The 20,426-nt window shown below is 38.8% G+C and overlaps 1 protein-coding gene across 1 annotated transcript in view; it reads right to left on the bottom strand.

The window, feature by feature from the left end:
- NOTUM (notum, palmitoleoyl-protein carboxylesterase) overlaps positions 1 to 14,444 on the bottom strand; it is a 251,352-nt gene extending 236,908 nt beyond the window's left edge. Inside the window, exons 1-2 of the mRNA XM_044068221.1 lie at positions 13,587 to 14,444; positions 6,599 to 7,319 (exon numbers count right to left, since the gene is read on the bottom strand). Of these exons, the coding sequence (XP_043924156.1) occupies positions 6,599 to 6,975 (377 nt within the window). The 5' untranslated portion in view covers positions 6,976 to 7,319; positions 13,587 to 14,444. The remainder of the gene's footprint in view (positions 1 to 6,598; positions 7,320 to 13,586) is intronic.
- Positions 14,445 to 20,426: the final 5,982 nt, after the last annotated feature.

Raw genomic sequence — 20,426 nt, 5'->3', positions numbered from 1 at the left:
CTAGAATACTTTCAGTTGTTGTGAAGGATCCCATTTTTGTATATAAAACTGGGCTCAGTTTAAAAGGGGCATTTGAACTAACAAAAGTCAGGTAGTGGGTAATAGTGGTACAACAAGATGATGTGCTTGTGCACAACGCAAGTTTATACAAGCTAAGAACATGGCAACCCAGCATAAACATTTTGAAGTCCAAGGTTTTCTTTGAAAAAGGAAATTGTCAAACATCAGGGGTGATATATTTGGCAGCTTGTAAAACCTATCCAGCTTACTACATAAGCAAGACAGAAAGGCATCTTAGGGACAGAATATACGAGCATCAGTACCAGATTGCTACAAGAAATATAAATAATTCCCTATATAAACATTCAATAGTATGTGCAAATTTTGTTCAGTTTTTATTTGGTATTGAGCGAGTACGACCAAATCCTAGAGCGTGAAATCACAGGAATTATATAGAGGAAAGGGAAATGAAGTGACAAATAAAAGTAGCTGCGACCCATGCACCAGGTCTCAATGAAATGGTATCCTTAAAACCAATATTAGCAAGGAAAGCTACCTCATAAGTACTAAATATCTTAGTTTGTGTGTGTGGGGGGGGGGACTGGTTCAACTACACAGTATATATATATATATATATATATATATATATATATATAATATATAAATCAACCCCAATTTATCCATTGACTTGCTTTAAAACATATGTTTTAAAGCAAGTCAATGGATAAAATGTGGTTGATTTTTTATCTTAAACAATTTTAAAGTTTACATTTGATGAATGTCTTGGAATTTGAAAAAAGTTATTTTTTATAAATGATTATAAATTAAGTTTGTTAAAATGTTCTTGTGTCAAAATGTGTTTGTAGTGCATTTCATTTGAGCATTAAGGTAGTTGTATCTTTAAAGGATTGTGAAGGGTGATGACATCACTCATTTTTAACAGTATTTAAAGGCTGTACTATGGAGTGCAGTCAGATTCTGATGAAGTCCCCAGTTTAGGGGATGAAAGTGCTTAATCTGTGTCTTTGTATGCTGGAAGAATAAAAACAGCTTGGACTGAAGAGTTTGGCTGACTAGTAGTGTTTTCTACTGCATCACAGTATAAGTTGGAAGAATAAAAACAGCTTGAACTGAAGGGTTTGGCTGAATTAAAGTGTTTTAAACTTAGGAAGTTGAAGGATATGAAGTCTGAAACTTAAATGTCTGTCATTATTTTCCAACTGCAATATGTAATGATTTACCACTAATTTGCCAGAAAACCACAAGTATATGAAAAATGGGCCAAAAATATGAGGCCAAAATCTGGACTTTCTGTGAAAATCTGTGCAGTTGAGAGGTATGGTTACTTCTCACAAGCCTGTAATACACAAGAACTACAGAAGTCTATTTGGCTTAACTGTCCACTCCTTAATCATATGTACTAACCCTAACCCCAGCCCTATGCATTATAAAACATTTTTTTTGTAACAGCACCACTGACTAAGACACACACACACATCACACATACCAGTACCGAGTACAAATCAACATCTATTCCATTCCCTAATCCTTACCCTAACCTTAATCTACCTTCACTAACACATACTCGAGTATTCTGAATGCTACACTCTCACACATTTGCCTTCCAATATCAGCCTTTTTGTAGATAAAGTTTGACCTACTGACACTACTGACAATGTGTGTATGTGAGTAACTCATATTATCTGAGTACAAAGTATTCAATTCACAATACTTTAAGCACCACATGAACCAGCAAATTTCAGGAATGGGCAGAAATATGATTCTCTTTGGCTGGGAGGGGAGTCAACTCTTCAATACATATAGGTGATTAAATGGGACTCAATGAAATTGGATTGATGAGTTGGGGATCAATTAAATGCCACTTGACTATCTGCATGTTAACTAGACAGATAGCAAGACAGATAGATAGAAAACACTCACATAGCAGAGGACTCACAATATTAAAATATGGTATGTTCCACAAAATAGATAGGTTGGGTAATAAAACAGGTAGCATTAAAGCAGTATTGTTTATTTTTCATTTCTCCACATTATTCATAAAACAGACAACAGACACTCCATTCTAGTTAAACTGACAACATTTTCTCCACTGTTTAACCAGAGCACTCTGTTCCAGTTATAGTAGAATTAGCCCTTGTTATGAAAAGAGCACCACACACAGCGGTCACAGTGGTGCAGCGGTTAGCATTGCTGCCTCACAGCAAGAGGTTCTCCAGTTCAATTCTCGTCTGGGGTGCCTTCTGTGCGGAATCTGCATGTCCTCCCTGTGGTTGCATGGGTTTCCTCCGGGTGCTCCGATTTCCTCCCACATCCCAAAGACATGCTGTAGGTGGATTGGACACTCTAAATTGGCCCTAGGTGTGAGCACGTGCATGTGTGTGCCTTCTGTGGAAGGTTGGGCGTCGGGATGGCAACTCGACACTGTAAAACTCCACTGCCAATCATGAGAGGACAGGTGATATGCTGTGGCGACCCCTAACCGGGAAAAGCCAGAAGAAGATGAAAAGAGCACCACCCACTATCTTAACTGATTTATGGTACAGCTTCTGAGGTTTGGCTTTATTGGCCTGAATTTGTCTATAACAGACTTAAAGCAAAAAATTGTGGGTATTCAGTACTGCCATATAGCTGAAACACCTGATGTCCTTAAGGGGTCATTTGCATATATCCCACTTTACCTCTAACACAAGAGGTTTTTAAGGAACCACAGTGGAAAATCTAGCTTTGCCAGATTTTTCATTTAGTCTTTACTGATTGGTTTGTCTGTGTGACCTTGTTACTCATTGTTTTTGATTTATGATACAGGGAAATGCCTCTTGGTGTAGTTTTCTAGTTTGTAGACTCCACTGCCCCATATTTTGGGACTGCCCTTCCATAGAAGAAATTTCTTTTGGTTTATCTGTCAGATGTCTCTATTTCTGGCATGATGTAGTAACACTACCCATACCACAAATCCCTGTGGTTTATATCAGCTGAGGCATCTATTATTATGGTTCTCAGAAATGCTGAATCAACGATATTTTCACTTTCACACATTAACAGGGACATGTGTTGTTATACTATATAAAAATCTGATGCTATCACTTTCATCATCTGTACCAGATTAAGATGACAGCCTCTGTTTCTACCCCTGTTACAATGGATTCAGTTTGTACATTTGATCAGAATAAAGGGCATGCTTCTTTACTGAGAGGGTGCTGGAGAAATGAGACAACCTGTTGAGATAGATGGTGAAAACGAAATTATAGGAGGTAAGGAAAATGTCCATGGCTAGTGGTTTACTGTGAGGTGAGTAGATGGATGCAGGCTGAGTAGATGGATGCAGGCTTGTTTCAATTTGGAACAGACTGCATGACTAATTAGTAATTCTATGGCAGCTTTGCATGACTGCTTTGCTCATATATTCATATTCAGAGACATGGAAGTGCATTTTTTCACTTACGTCTTCTCTGAAAAGTTTCAATTCCATCTAAAACAACCATGCCCTGGTTTTATAATGTACCCATACCATCTGGGGGAAGGGGTTATGGAAAAATATGAAGCTTGCTAGGAGGGTGGCCTTTCTGGTGGCTGCCTGTCATCTCCACTGCAGTCTCAAAGCTGCAGTCTCTGTGAAAATCTTTCCACTGGAAGAGGGGTCTCTGGCAAGTTGATGTGCAGTAATCCATAAGGGGCCCAAATGTGTTACTGGGGGTGACAGACAGCAGGGCTACAACAGACAAAATAGTAAAAAAACAAAAAAAAAAGGTAAAGATGGCCATTGCAACACTAGATTTCTCACTTCAGGTATAAGAATAGGACTGAGTACTGACATTCAAAACTAAACTGACCCACACTGAAGGGTGAATCATTCAAAACCAACCCACTCTCCAGTGTTCAGACAAATCGGCAAGTCTCAGATCTCAAGATGCATGTCAGAAGGTCAGTTGTACACAGCTAACCTGATTTTCTGATATCCCATAATGTTAGTGAAAAATTATACATTTGTTACCCTTTTTATGTAATAATGAGCTTGACACCACTGCCAAATTATCTTCCCTTTGGTTACTACCTCTGTGCAGTTTTGCCACTTATACAGCCTGGAAGTGGTATGTAGCTAATGTGCTTACAGTTCTTTTGCTGCAGGCTTCCACCATTCCTTGACAGTGCACTGCAGTCATCTCTGTTTCTATGACTAAACTTGACCAGCAGGACTTCTAAAATATGAATACAGTTGGAGTTCTGTTTCCCCCACCCTTGCCTGTGCTCTGGCTTTCACCTGACATTCAAACAATCTTCAGTGAGCAGTTAACTGCTACTACTGTAACTGTCATACTTTCATGCTCTACACCATTTTGATGTTGAGTTTCAATACATGCAAATCCCTACATGTTCAGACTTTCTACACATTTAATTCTGGTGTTCTTCAGCACACCTGACTAGCTGTATTTACTGATAGATCCTCACCTAAAACCAGAGATCATCAAATCCCCTGCGGCCTTATGTCACTCTACCTGTTGTAAATCAGGGGAAAATGTATATAGGAGTTTTCCCCTGTGCTGTAGCATGCATTACCTTCTGAAGGCCAATTCTACCCACTTTTAGATCTAAACCTAATACCTTCTGAAGGGTAGTAGCTATTGGCATTCTTGTAGTGGGATAGGCACACTTCTGACTGCTACAGCATTATTCAAATAAGTATGTATTTCAGAGTACAATATGCATCTGTTCTGGACTTATATGACTACATCTATGTATTTTCTCATTTTTTACCTGATCTTTGCCTTTTTAGGAAGCAATTGCTTCAGAACATTTCCCATTGTGTTTTGCCTATGTATATGCACTAAAACTTACTGTTAGTCTAGGAAAATAACTATAGATTAATCCTCAGCTAGGAGCTTACCTGGAGCTCTGCAGTTGTTTCTTACGTGTACAGTGTGTTATATTTCAGACCACAATGATACCATTCTCCTGCCGTTACAAGCCGCACTGTACTCAGTGAAGGCTTGTCATTGGCTGGCAGTGCTATAAGCTACTAAGGCTCTTTAAAATTAATTCTCCCATTTTTGTATTCTGTGTGACAGATATTGATAACTTTCATCTGCACTGTATTATGTGCAATTCCTACTATTATATTTTATTTTCAGTAGATAACTGGGTAGATGGGTTGATCATCAGACCATTTTCAGCCATGACCTGGGCCCATCGGTTAACAGAGGATATTACAGATATGAACAGAAAAAAAAAATGAACACTAACAATGACAGAGAAAAACTTACAACCATGAAATGACAGTAAAGGATTTTTAATCAAGAAGCGTATATGTAATAAGGAACAATGTCCTTTTCACTCTTTCCTTAACTTACTTTTCTCCCTCTCTAATAACTTTATGGATACCTTTCTTATGAATCTGCCTTTCTCACATTTCTAAGTAGCTACACTCAGGAGGTAGTGCCGTGACTACTTTGTATCCACTACAACTAAATATACATATATATATATATATATATATATATATATATATATATATATATACATTCCATACTTCATCTGTTGTACATATTGTGCATATTTGAAATTGCCAGATTCTGTCAAATTGTGCATATTTGAAATTGCCAGAGTCTGTCAAATTTATCTCATTCTATTTGTTTACTGAAGTTCTTTTTTGCTTAACTTTTTTGTGCATATTCCATGTTTTATTTTTATTGTTACTATATTGTTTAACTTAAAGTACATTTTTTATTGTTCTCTGTTATTTTTTGTATGTAATTTCCTGGAGCTTTTCTCCTCGGGTGTCCACTGAAAATGGGCTTCTAGCTCAGTTGGACCAACCCAATTAACAAATGTCATATAAAACAATAAATAAAATAAACTAACAATAAAGGTAAATACTTAATATGTACAGAGCAAGTGAATGATATATGCATTAAATGTTTAGTAGAAATGTAGAATCAAAGTAGCTCATTATATGACGCTATTAGTTAAGCATTCTCTGTTTAAATTTTATACATTTTTCTGTTTACGGTGTTCTTTGTGTAAATGTTGAATTTTTTTAAAGCTTTTCTCCAGAGACCTCCTCTGAAAAGGGAAGCTTTCTGCCCAGTAGGACTGACCCAGTAAAGAAATGAAATTAAGTAAAACTAGCATACATGATCATCTGTGTTGCATTTATGTTGTGATAACATTAATGATGGTGATAAGGGCCAGTAGTAGATTTAAGGCAGTTGTGAGTGGTTGCAGCAGAAACAAGGTCATGGTATACAGGACTTATGGTTTAGTATTCTCTGAGCTTTTTATCTAAACCTTTATTAAAACAAGAGCAGATAGTATGCTTCAGAAGAAGTTACATCTAAATTTGCATTTAGGAGCCTTTTTGTTCAGGTCTCCAGTCAAAAAGTGTTATGGCCAAGTTGCACTTTACTTTGTCAACAAACTACACTAACTAGTTGCTTAAACTGAGTCACACACATCTGTATAGTTTTCTCATAGAAGGAAAACATTTTTTGTTTCACACCTACAGTTAATTATTCATTAAACTGACAATTGCCAGCACATACTGAATCTGTACCTACCACATTTTGTTCACTTATACACTTACCCAGCTGGGGTGCCATCATTGCAGGTGACTGAAGTATTCTCCAAGAAGTGTAATTTCATATTTTCATCAAGTTTCTGGACAGAGCAGGGATACAAAGACTGAGCCAGGTTCTTGACCTGAGTCATGAAGTCGTCCATGTTGCTTTCAACAGCCGTGAAATCCAGTGAAAAGCTTTCCTCAGCTACCCCACCTGTATCACCCTTCTCCCGGCCTGAGGCGGGTTGTGTGCTCCCTCGACGAGGCTGGGGACTCCCTCGACTGCTGCGCCAGCTCTTTTTGGAAACTGCAGAGCTAAGCTGTAAGAGTAACAGAAAGAAAACTGCCTGCAGCAGCTTTAGCATGGTGAGACGACTCTGTTGGCAGACACTGACAGTCATTCTAACTCCTGAACTGCGAATAATAAAAATAATGGACTATAATGTGTTTACACTGCAAGATGTAACAGAAACTCACGTAGCAGAAGGTTATGCCTCCAGAAGTCTGTTCTCTGCTTACAGCAGCTCCTCTGTATTGTTTCCCGTTTAGATGAATTGTGTTTCTCCAGCAGTGTGCCTAAGCAATCAGTTTGCTGGGCTCTGAACCCCACCAGTCACCTCTGCACGCTTTATGCAGACAGGCTCACCTCACTGAGTTATTCTTGTGGTGGACTGCCTTCGGCTGATGCTGCTCACAAAAGTCACTGTCTGCAGGTATCATATAAGACACTGTTCTTTCTCTCTGCCTGTTGGAGATAAAAGAGTTCATTGTAAGAAACTATGCAAAACAGTTCATAGAACACACCAGACTTTAAAATAAAATGTCTCTGTTGTAAAACTAACAAAAAAAGTTGTATTGTGTCTCTACTGAAGTCCCACATAACTATGGTAGTTCCTAGCTGTTCTAGCAACTCCTGATGAAAGAAATTTCAATTTAAGTACATATGCCAAGCACTGCACTACGAAAGCTCTGTGCTTTAGTTTCCTTGATACATCTGCTATTAATATGTGTTTCTTGATACATCTGCTAATTAATATGTGTTTCTTGATACATCTGCTAATTAATATGTGTTTCTTGATACATCTGCTATTAATATGTGTTTCTTGATACATCTGCTAATTAATATGTGTTTCTTCCCATTGTTGTCTCAAATCTAGTGTTAGGAGTACTGGACCTGCTTGCAACACTCCTTTCCCCTCTGCAGACACAGACATGCACCACATAGTAGGACGCCAGGCACTGATAGAAGCTGCCTACATTCTACATGTAATCAAACATGCACAGCTAATTGCATGCAGAATGTAGGCAGCTTCTATCAGTTCTTTCCAAAGCGGTTATACAATTTGAGCATTTCTCCTTAGCCTTTCAGTGGTACCTAAGGTCATGTAACGCGTATGCAGACAAATAGGGGCTCATTTTGGACACCAGCTGAACTCCTCAATGGAGGACATATGTTGGTTTGTTCTCTTTGGTTTCACTTTTCTTTTTCGGCCTTGTATGTTAAATGTTTGGGCTGTATTTTCCTCTGCTGCCTTGTGTGTAAGAGCTCTATCTCAGTATGTGGCTATAGAACATAGTATTATGATCCCGTTTGTCAATCTGCCTGCAGTGTCTTATCTTCCCAGACTGTTGAGTTGTGTCTCTCAAAGTCCTTTTTCTACACATATCACTAGCTCCTATTGCCCTAATTTAATAAATGATGGGGAGTTTTGTTGCCTTAGTTTTCGCAGTATTTCTGCTTGTATATCTGTTACTAGCCCCCTCCCCAATATTACTAGTTACATCCATAATATACTAATTCCATCCAAACTTTTTCACTGTTACAACGACCTTTTAATGTGTATCTCTACCAGTCCTCCACCTTGTCCCATACTGTTTGCTCAGAACCTACCCAGAATAATTTGCTAATCTCTCACAGAGCAAACCTCCCCTTCCATATGACTGCAGTTCTGTCCAGATATGGACAGTTCTGTGCTCACACTGTATAAATATATGGATGTATTTTTTTCACTCAGGTTCCTTTGTTCATATCCACTTATATAGCCACAGAACTATGAAACTTGGTATTATATGAAGCACCTTGACAAAATTAGATTTTGTAGAAAAACACTGCCTGAATGCAGGTTTATTATATCTGTGCAGGTCACATGTTAGCAGCACAAGCAATGTGCACGATGACAGATTCCTTAAAACAATGTGATTTGAAGTATGTCAGACTTTTCTGTTTCTGTATATATATATATATATATATATACACATATATACAGGTAAATATATATAGATACATATAAAAATATATATACATGTGTGTGTATCTGCTAACAACCACAAATGCTATACACTGCATGTCTTTATATAAAATACTATGTTTATATATGTGTAAGTAGTGTAACTAAAAGTGTAAGTAGTGTAACTAAAAGTGTAAGTAGTGTAACTAAAACACTGTTTTTTCACGTCAAGTTTTCCAACTGGCCTTTCTTAAAAATGGGCCCTTCCCAGTCAGACTGTAACTGTCAACAAATAAAACAAATAAACAAGCTCACTGCTTCGTTTTCCATAGGCAAACAAGATTAAATTTCTATCCAAGTACTGGTAGCCAGAGGAATCCTGTAGCTGTGTAATTTCCTGTTTTTTCCTGGAAGTTCCACAAAATATATCTTGACATAACATCCTTGCGGCACCCCCCAAGATGATATACAAATATTACATAAAAAAATCCATAAGGTGCTCTTACATCTGAATATTTCAACTGTAAATAGCTTATCTGATCGCACAAAAACATATATATATATATATATATATCTATATATATATCTATATCTATATATATATATATATATATATATATATATATATACAGATATTAAAATTACAAGTAGAATATAACTGCATTTATACATGAATAATGTTCTGTGTTAACTATCATAAGCTTATTTTTATTAAAAGTGTGTGACACCATGTAGAGAAAAGGATGCCATGCAAAGTACTGAGTGTATAAACACTAAAGAGTGACTTGATCTCATGGTTTATTTTGTGCAACTGCCTGTGCACAGATCACAGACAACAGATGGTACTTTCTGTATTTAATTCCCCATCAATCCAGTTTAATCTGTTGCACATGTACTTGGAAAAGACACTGGAATGAAAAGTAAAAACATACACATGCATGTTTTGTGTGTGTGTGTGTGTGTGTGTGTGTGTGTGTGTGTGTGTGTGTGTGTGTGTGTGTGTGTGCGTGTGTGTGTGCGTGCGTGCGTGTGTGTGTGTGTGCCCATTCCCACATTCATGCGCATGTGTGAGCAAGCACACACACACACACACACTCACATAGAGTATTTCTAACTTGCTCTGATGTTCTTTCAGCACTAGACTGACAGTGAATGTAATGAAACCTTTAAATAAATACTTCCTTAATTACCCATGCATTTAAAAGCACACTGAGCAGTACACACACACACACACACACACACACACACACACACACACACACACACACACACACACGCACTGCAAATAAATTAAATGTACTCCCAAACAAATGCATGATGACATACATCCATTCATTCTTTTCCTGGAACTCTTCAGTAGTTTGACCAGCATTACATACCATGCAGAATTGTTGAACAGTAATCTATGAAAGTTGAGGATTACTTTTAATTTCAAGGAGTATAACTCTGCTGCACATGAGAGGACTAGCCCCCACCAGCTGCCTGTCTGCTACAATTCTGACAGTACTACTTCCATACAGCAGTGTTTCTCAGCCATCCCAAAGACATTTACTTCTCCATTCACAGTAACATGCACCAGTAACAGCTTATGAGCAACCTCAGTCTTTGTCTTATTCCTGCTCTTTTAACATTAATATGTTTAACTTGTCAGAACTGCCCATATTTTTAAAGAAATATTTTCCTTTATGATTTGCACTGTCACCTGCATCAAACACACCCTCAGCATACATGCCTTCTCTGAAAAGAGTTCCTTTAATTTTCATGTATTGCCCCTACCTGGCCTCATGCCATTTAACATTTATGCTATCCATTCCATTGGTGAAGTCCTAAACACTCATCACAGAATGTTTGAGTTACAGTAAGGAGATCGGAAGAAAGACGAAGTTTTCAAGTATGCAAAAACCAATATTTGTTTTTAAAACATTAACCAAAAATAAAAGAAAAATAAACACATATATTTGATACTTGGATGTAAAACAACTGTGTATTTGGATTAGGAAGTCAAACAGATGAAGTCTGCGCTTATGGGTGACTACAAACTTCCTTTAGCAAACAGTCTTTGAAGTGCATGAACCACTGGCAACCACAGCTGGGGGACAGGTGATGAGCAGGGCACTGGGATTACTGTTAAGAGGCTGAGCAACCCCATGGTGCTGGCACAGTGCCTGCCTTTCATTAGCGAAAAACTTTATGATGTCAAGGTCTCTTCACTTGTTACTTTGAAGATTTGATGTCCTTTCAGCTCACGTTAAAAGCAGAATATGAAAATAGGGAAGCAGTTGTTGATCAGATAGTCTGTCCATTTATATGGAAACAGGGGAGCACTTGTTTGATCAGATAGCACTGAACTGCATGCATGCACTCTGTATTGAAAATAGACAGACAAAGTTTTGTTGCTGTTTCCTTGGTCTCATCTTCTGAAACGTGTGTCATTTGCTATATAACTCCCAGCTTTCTTGTCATACTTTACATATCTTTGCCCGTATCATGTATTTTGCCACCAACCTCTGGTACTATACCATTTGCTTCTTAGGTAATCCCTACTGTTTCTCTCTTCTGCAGTCTGTTCTTCCTTTTATTCCAAATTGGTGGTCTGCATTGTGCTTTCTGCATCAAAATTTAAGTTCCTTATTTTGCAAATTTTATATATTGTTCCCTACCTCTTATTTGTATTTCCAGCTTCCACATATTTGTCACTTAATCCTTCATTCATGCATTATTCTCTGTCTGTGCTACTTGTTTCTTCCCCTTCCTTGGACCCATAGCTCTGGCCACCACATCTATCATTCATTTTTTACCCTCTTTCTGCTGCCTCCTACTCATTCACCCCAGCTCACATACTTCACCTCCCAGCTATCCGCACACTTACCTGAAAGTAAATATGAAAAAGGAAGGTAGGCTTAGAATACCCCCTACTTACTAATGGGCAGGGCCACATGTACTTTTTGGAATGGCACAGTCTGATCACACACTTGAATGGCAGTTTAAAATACCAGCACCAAAATGCAAGGCACACCATCAGCCTCTAGACAAAGGCTTAAAAGGTCTAAACCCTGTAATTATTTTTTTGTAAGCCTTTTTATTTGCTTTCTACTGTTACTATCACTGTTACATGAACTGAAACTCTTAAATTAGCAGCTTGTTTTTTAAATCACAAACTCAAATCAGTAGTTTCTGTCATAACTTGTAATGTGTTTTTCTACCATTTTCCTACAAAATATTTAATTATATCTAAAAATATATATATATACACACATATATAGAGAGAGAAAGAGATATCTTGATAAAGTTATATATTTCTGGGCTATCACTGTTTTTAAGGCAAAAAAGGGTCTGCAGACCAGTCCAGCCAACCCATTTAACAAATAAATAAAATGCTAATAATAAACAAATCTTTTTTCCCCATGTGCACACACACACACAAACACACACACACAAACACACACACACACACACACACACACACACACACACACACACACACACACACAAAAACTTCCATTAAAGACAATACTTTTGAATGATCACAATCCGTCTACCAGCATGGGGCAAAGTAAAATAGATAGTGGCTTCATCTGTGCATTTAGCACTAACCTTAGTGTTGTGGGGCACTCCACCACCACTGCCATCTGGAAAAGTACAGTTTTGTACCTACCATAAATGTAGATGTTCGAGGATCCACATTGCTGACTGGACAGCGGACTACCCCCAATAGTTAGGACTGCAGCAATGTGGAATGAAGAACATCCTGAATTTTCTGCACTCGGCATGCATCATACTCCAGTTAATACTGTTTGCAATGTGGTCTCCTTACACTTAAGATAACTGAAGCTGGTTATTTCAAGTGAATTGATTAGGGTCGCACATTGCATCCAAATACTTGTGATTCTCAACATCTGCAAATGCAGATAATATCCAGATAATTGTGTTCCTCTGCTTTCAGTTTATTCTATTTATTGATATTTATTTTATGGTAAGTATTTCACAGTTTACTCACTGATCCTCTGCCTAGAAATGTTAGGTAACAGCAGTATACCCTGAAAACTCAGACTTGTACCTATTATGCACACACACACACACACACACCAATCCTTTGATCCATTATCTGATCCTAAGTATGTAATAGGGAACATAAGAGATGGCTACTAACATAATAAACATCCATAACTTTGTTTGCAGGTATCTCACTGACTGCATACATATTTGCTTGTAACACATTTCTGTTTTTCTTGGATGTAACCTGTTCAGTACTGTGTGAATTGTTGCTGACATGAGCAGAGATAAAACCATTTTAATAACTATTTGCCATATTGTATTGGCTTACAAATCGTTGTAACATTTAAGATGGAAGGCGATATGGTAAAAAAATAATTAACTATCAAAAGAAATAAATAAAAAGTGCAATGGTGGCTTGCATTAGTATACAGTGTGACCTAAAAATAAATCACAGCCTTCTGAAAAGTGCTGCAGCAAAACTAGGCAACAACACAAACAAGCAGCTACATTTTCAGAATCCTAATTCAAACGTCAAAAGGTTTGTGTATTTCTTATGTTTAGAAATGTTGCAACTCCGGCGTTCTTGTGTCAAGCCTCAGAGAGTGTTAATTACTGTTACTTACCCAATTAAAGCAAAAAGAGTTACACGGAGTAGTAACCAGAAAAAAATATATATTGTTGTTATTCTTAAAATTATTTAAAAAGAAAAAAAGCTACATTCTGTGCATGCCACGAAACAGTTTTATTGCTAAAAGTTGTTTCGGGGTAAATGCGTTAAGCCCAGTTACCTTCAGCTGCTAGCCACGGGTCCCAGATGGGGTTGACCCCGGTGCTAACTCCAGTCTCTCTGTGCTGGTCCCTCAGTGATCCTGCGTGTGGTGGTGTCGCTGCTGGCACTGGCTCCTAGGTGCTGTTCACGGCGCTAGACTTTGGTGCCAAGGTGCTGGTGTCGGTGCTAGACTCTGACCTCTGGTCCTGATGTTGGTACAGTTGCTGTCCGCGGAGTGCTGTTGGAAGCTGCTGTGTGACACGTTTTATCTACTTGGGGGCCCCTCAGCAGGATCAAAGGGAACACAAGACGTCTCCTTCCTCTCGCATTCCCCCTCCCTCCTTCCTTGCTGTCATGAGTATTTTAGGAAGTGCTCCTTTATCCTGGAAGTCACCTTTATGGAATGTGCCAGGATGCTGTTGCCTTGCTTTCGCGGTTTTGATTTTTTTCTTCGTTCCAAGTCCTCTTCGAAACAGGTTTTTAGGGAATCCTTGCACTTTTTTATAACAGTCACTCAGTTTGCAGAGCCATACTAGAGCTCCCAAGCAGAGAACGAAGACTGGGGAGGGAGGTAGATCGAGGATTAACCCTTAGGAGGCGAGGTTGGTAGGCACCGCCTGCCTTCCAGCCACCCGCCGGGAGGGGTAATTTAAACATTAAATGCATGTTCAGCTGCTCAGTGCCAAGTCATTAACAGAACAATTAACATACGATTTGCAAGTGAGAGAGCGAAAACAGCAGGACGAAGTCAGCAGAGTTCAATAGTGCTAGACTTTAGGAAGTGGATTCCATGCTAATTTGGTGAGGAATTACCAAGTGGTGGGTAGCAGCAAGTACTAACACTGGGAGGGATGGGGCATTTAAAACGTGCAACATACAAATTAGTGTGCTATAGAAAAACATATGCCTCTCAATGTTCGAACCACTTCCAGATGGCGGGACAGTAACTAGTATCCAACCGACCCTAAAATGGAAGGGGCAGTTCCTTTTCAGCTCAAACATGTAATGTAACGAGGAATGCTATAATAATAACGTACGACACATTAGAACCGCAAGCTGTGCGCTAACTTAAAACTAAAGCGCACCTCCTAAAACACGCTATTCTCCCGAGTAAACTGTTACCCGCGTACCCCGCAAATGGCTCTCGTTTTGACTCAGATTTTAGTCCTGTCCCTCTAAATCACTCTTAAAACAAGTGACTTTTAGAGGAAAATGTGGTCATGTACACTTAAGAAATAATGACAGTAATTAGAGTTATAAACTTTCTGAAAATGTAAATTAACTCAGATTATTTTATTCTGTCAATGCCTGGATTTACTAGCACTAATATTTTAAAAAGGACCCTGATTAGTTCTGGATTTCTTCTGATTCTGTTAGATTTCTTCATGATTCATTGAGAGGTGTGATTATCCTTGATATACAAAGTACAAATACAATGCTTGAACTGCAGCCTGTGTGCAGACTTAATGGTAAAGCGTAGCCCCCTAAAATACAATCTTGACTGAGCTATTACCCGTCACATTTTGAATGGAAATGGGGCGCCAGTGACACACGTGCAGCTATAATTATGTGTACTTGCGCACGCTCACCTTGTACCCACAATTTCGGCAAATTATACGTAATTATAGCTACACGTGTGTGTCACTGGCGCCCTATTTCTCATTAAAAAGTCACTCGTATCTTCATGTTATCCCTTAAACGCTTAAAATTTAGTTTTACCTGTTGCCTTTCTCATATATCTCAACTACCCATGATTACACTTAATAAACATTGACTCCTTTTAGTTCAGAAAATGCATTTTAATTCACATTCTCCTGTTCTATCAACTTTTGAGGTTAGTGGTACTGGTATTTTTAAAGTCTCTCATGCCTGAGGCATTTGTCCCTGATTATTTCTGGATTTGTTCCTGATTCTGGAGGTAAGTGGTTGAGAGCTACCCCCCACCTAAAAAGTTCACATACCTAATATCTCTCATCATAATGTGCTAATGTGTGTTGCAAGCATAAATTCGTCTAGTTTCAGTTTTTAGTTTATCTCTAGATCATAATATTGTGAACTATGCTGGGGGAAGGGGCTACACAGAGCATGCCTGGTCACACCACTGACTGGAATCTTGTCCGAATCATAAGATTTTCCAGAGAATGTAAGTTACAGTAGACAAAGCATTAATGCGGACTATTCAAGCAGATCGGTCACTCATTAACAGCTTTCTGGAAGCCACAATGGTGTCGAAATCGTTTGTCAGTTTTGTGCACGGAGGGCAGTAACTATATCAAGCTGGCAAAGGCATCAGCAAGTAAGAGGAGAAAAACGATTCCTTACTGCACATAATCGAACTGGTAGCAGCAGCGCAGACTTCCGAGCACTTACTTGTTTCTTGTTGGACAGTATCCCCTTGGACAGGCTGGAGGGCAACTGCCTACCCAGTGCCCCCATCCCAGGAGTCAGGACCCCATAGTTCCAGGGGTTGGACAGCTTGTAATTATAAACGAAGGGCTGCGGGCAGCAGATGTGTTGATGAGAAGGTGGGAGGATTAAATCTTATTAACGTAACCTTTCATCCGCCCTGTTTGTTTCAAAATGTATAACAGCGGGGCACCGAGATTCGAGTCTCCCTCCCCGTGGTTGTGTTTGTGTATACCGTGCCCATACCTCTCATCCTCTCAGTGAAAATAAGGACATTTTTTACAAATTGTTCTTATAAACTTAGAAAGTTGCTAGAATACCAGGTTTTAAATTATTATGAATTTTCTAAAGGATATGAAGTTTGAAATTAAAATATATGTAATTATTTACTATTACTTAATAACTTCAGACCTTAGTACTTTGCGAGAAAACCCGCAGGTTTTATAAGGAACAGACCAAATACATATATATATATATATATATATATATATATATATATATATATATACACATACATATATAGCTATGTGCACACACACACACACACACACACTGGTGCAGCATAACTCCTGCAAATAAAAGAAAAAAACTCTCCTTACTGGCATGACTCTGGCTCTGGCAACACCAACAGAACAGTGGCAGCATAACTACTGTAACACAGAGCAATAAGAGAAAAAGAACAGCTAGTTTAGTTACTTTAACTTCCACGCATGAATCCATGTTAGCGTGAAAAGTCCACTTCATTAATTTTTCATGACAGGTCTTGCAGCTGTAAGAGTGTGTGGGGGGTGGCTCCCCCTCCCCCTGGCTCTATGGTCCCGGCACCCATGATCAGTTTGTAATTAATCCTGGAGAGTGGGGTTTTCTGAATTAGACCTTCCTGATACACAAGTTAAATAAATATTCAACTAAATAAATAATGGATGAATGGCTGATTAAATGAGTATCCAAAGTTAGTCTGCTACATATGGTCATTGCTGGTCATTTTTTTTCTACGTCGTGTCCTGTGCTGTTCTGACTATTTCTGGTACCTCACACTAGCCCGGCAAATGGAGCTGGCTACTGGGAAAACAGTTTTAATGCATTCACTCCCTCAGCCAAAACAATGTGCCTTGGGTCACTCCTCTCTCCTCTCCTCTGTAAATACTATTATTGTTATTTTTCTGTGTATGGTCATTTAGGGACTTTTGTAATGCTAGCCTATTACAGTCAAATTTCATAGGATGCCAACACCTATGGATCCAGTTTAGAAGGCAGCCTCTTTGCTTTTGATTTCTGCCAGCACCTCAATAATGGATCTACTACAAGTGTTCCTGTAGTAGCTTGCAACATGCTTGCTCACTGCCATTTGCTCAATGGCAAGTGCTCTAGCTCTCACTAGCCTAGTTGTAATTACCTAGCATTCCCACCACCCAATTCTCTAACCCTAAAACTCTCTCACACTGTTCCTAACCCTATGCTGAGTACTTGTTCCCTAACTCTAGCCCTAAAACCCCATTGCCCCTCCCTAAATGTAAAATTCCGAATAGCCTCTTAAACCTAAAACTCTAATTCTCCTCTTTCTATCTACTTCTAAAGTCCTTGATCTCTCCCTAAACCTAAAACTCCACTACCCATCCCTAACTCTAAAGTCTCTGATTGCTGCCGATTTCCCAAGCCACTCCCTAAACCTAAACATCTAACCCATTCTCAAACCTTAAAACTCTCCTCCCACTCCCTAAACCTAAATACCCCTTTTCAATGGTTGGGGCTTGGCATAATTATTAAGGTGTTTGACTCACAAACGCAGGGTACAGTGTTTGATTCTCACCTTTGGGAGAGAAATTGCCTAAGCTTAGAATGGCCCATTAAGGCAGCTAGCCTAGTAATTAGCTATGAACTTATAAACCCCAGCTCAATAGCACAGAAGTTAAGGTGCAGGATTACAAATTGGTAGACCACATGGGTTTGAAAACTGGTTGGGGCACAAGTGGGTGGCAGCAGTATCTGTACAGAAGAAAGACCTGGCAATCTACTTCTATAATATGCCATGAGACCTCTATGGGGCCTACCCAGAGAGTCACCATGAGTCAATTTAGTGGGTGGGTTTGGCATAATGGTTAAGGTTTTCATAGAAAAAAGGTACATGGTTTGATTCTGATCTGGGGTTATTGGCTACACTAAAAATTGCCATTTGGGGAAGTTAGCCTAGAATTCTCATATGGACCTATGAACTGCTGCTTAAAACCTTAAGCTGCACTTCTTGTTTCTGCCATGCTTACTTTGCTCAAATTCAATATGTTCATCAGGATATGCCTGCTCCATTCTCTCTGCACAGCTGTTGCACCTTACCTGAACTCATATTGCAAATGACAGTATATGCAGTCTACAAGATGCTTGAGTCCCAGGCTTCAAGACATTGGTCTCCAAGCATCTGGGACTCAAACAGTTGTAGTAGACCCCTCAATAATTTCATACAGAAATCAGTGCATGTCCTTCCTAAGTATAATGACAATTTTAAAAGTAAATCCACATGGCGGAGCATTTTTATCATAAACTGTGTGACATCCCCTCTCTGGGCCAGTAATTAAGGAGCCTCAGTCCTTAAGACTGACACTGGAGAGGGATATTTACTTGGAATAAAAATGGATGCACCCAGTGTTTCCAGATGCAGCTCTCTGCATCAAGCACAATTTCCCTTATGAGCACACAGGGAAAACACTCAGCCCAGGGTCTGGGTTTTTCTCTCTCTCTCTGTCTCTTCCCAGGTCCCCAATAAGGCTCCCCACTGCACAGCTGTTGAGTTAACTCCTCAGTCAAGCATCAAAGCCAAGTCCTCCAGCACCCTCTCTGTGAAATTAGTGCTTCATGTCCCTGCTTTAAGTAGCTGACATGCACACTCTTTGATATTTGATTTGCACACATACACACACACACACACACACACACACACATGCACCTGGGAAAGGCTGGCACAGTTTACCTGCTGTGCCCCATTTTTCCCAGACTATAAGGTAGTTATCCCTGCCACCAGACACTACAAAGCCAGCTACCTAACACTCTTGCAAGGATACCCAATTATAATGAGTAAAATTAATATTAATACAAATTGTAATGTTGACCAAACAGTCAGGCTTTCAGGAGTGGCCACAGTGTCACCAGTAGATATAAATACTCTCAAATATTAAAATATTTTCTAAAGGACCAACCACAATAAAAAGTTTAAATATATTTAATAACAAATAATAAAATTACATGAAAAGACTAAATATCTATTTACAGTAAACACCAGAGTTTCAATCACAGGAAATATTAAAAATAACACAGCAGGAAAGATTCACACAGTTACAGAAAAACAATACGTAACTCTTCTCACTAAACTTTCCTGACTGATCTAGAGAATTACTGTTCCTACTTACTTAATAGAGCAAGGCAAGATGAAGTAGATGGGGGTCCTTCTATGTCAAGTTACAAGAAACAGACTGCTGCTGAGACTTCAGTCTCCTCTAATATTAAAACATTATTTATGTACAGAATGACATCACATCCATCTGGTCATCTGACCTCTGGTTCCCCTGCAACTCCCCATTGCTAGAAACTGCCAGGATTTAACACCTACATATCAATAATACACACACAAGAGCATTGTTCAGATCTGGGGCATTACTTGGAAGCCATAAAACAATTACAAACTTCTACTCATCCTACAGAGACTAACAAACCATGCTTCTTACAGACATGGTGCCTCTTACTTCATTCAAAACTATGAAATAACAACTCTATTGCCAAGGCTCAGTAATTTAATTTTCTTACTATTTCCCAAAGTCAGGTGGATTGAGATTAACCTCTTCTCTTCCAGTATCCTCTGTTACAATATATACATTTAAGCAGTTACAGTAATTTATGTACATTTCTTTTCTGCATGGCAGGGCCCACTGTTAATATATTTTTAACACAGTCAACTTTACAAATACATTTTTCAACACAAGCATCTGTACAAATCAGTTTGATATACAAATAACATATAATTCTTTACTAAATTCCAGCTAGCTGTACCAGCATATGTTACACACCCACTGCCCTACTTCTCCTGGCATAGTTGGCAATACCTCACATTGTTGCAAACTGTATAACAGAAGATGAGTTGGAGAAGTTCTATTTTGCATTGTCTGTTAAGTGTTGTATACTTTTTCTGTGGAGCTTCTCTCCCTGGGCCTCCACTGAAAATGGGAGAAACCCCAGTCAGAATTTTCTGGTAAATAAAGTGAAATAAATAAAATAAATAAATAAAAAAGATCTTGAACATCTAAAAAAAAGTCAGCTTTTCCTGGTTAGGGGTCACCACAGCAGAACTCCCATCCACTAACGGTTGGCAGTGGATTTTTATGGTGCCGAGTTGCCAGCCCGATGCCCAACCTTCAAAGAAGGCACACCCATTCACACATGCACCTACCTGCATGTCTTTAATGTCACT

The sequence above is a fragment of the Protopterus annectens genome, chromosome 4.part0 (genome assembly GCF_019279795.1).
Source record: "Protopterus annectens isolate FY-2018-M chromosome 4.part0, PAN1.0, whole genome shotgun sequence".
Taxonomy (NCBI): Eukaryota; Metazoa; Chordata; order Ceratodontiformes; family Protopteridae; genus Protopterus; species Protopterus annectens.
Note: the sequence above shows the minus strand (reverse complement) of the source record. Positions and strands in the feature narration are given on the sequence as shown.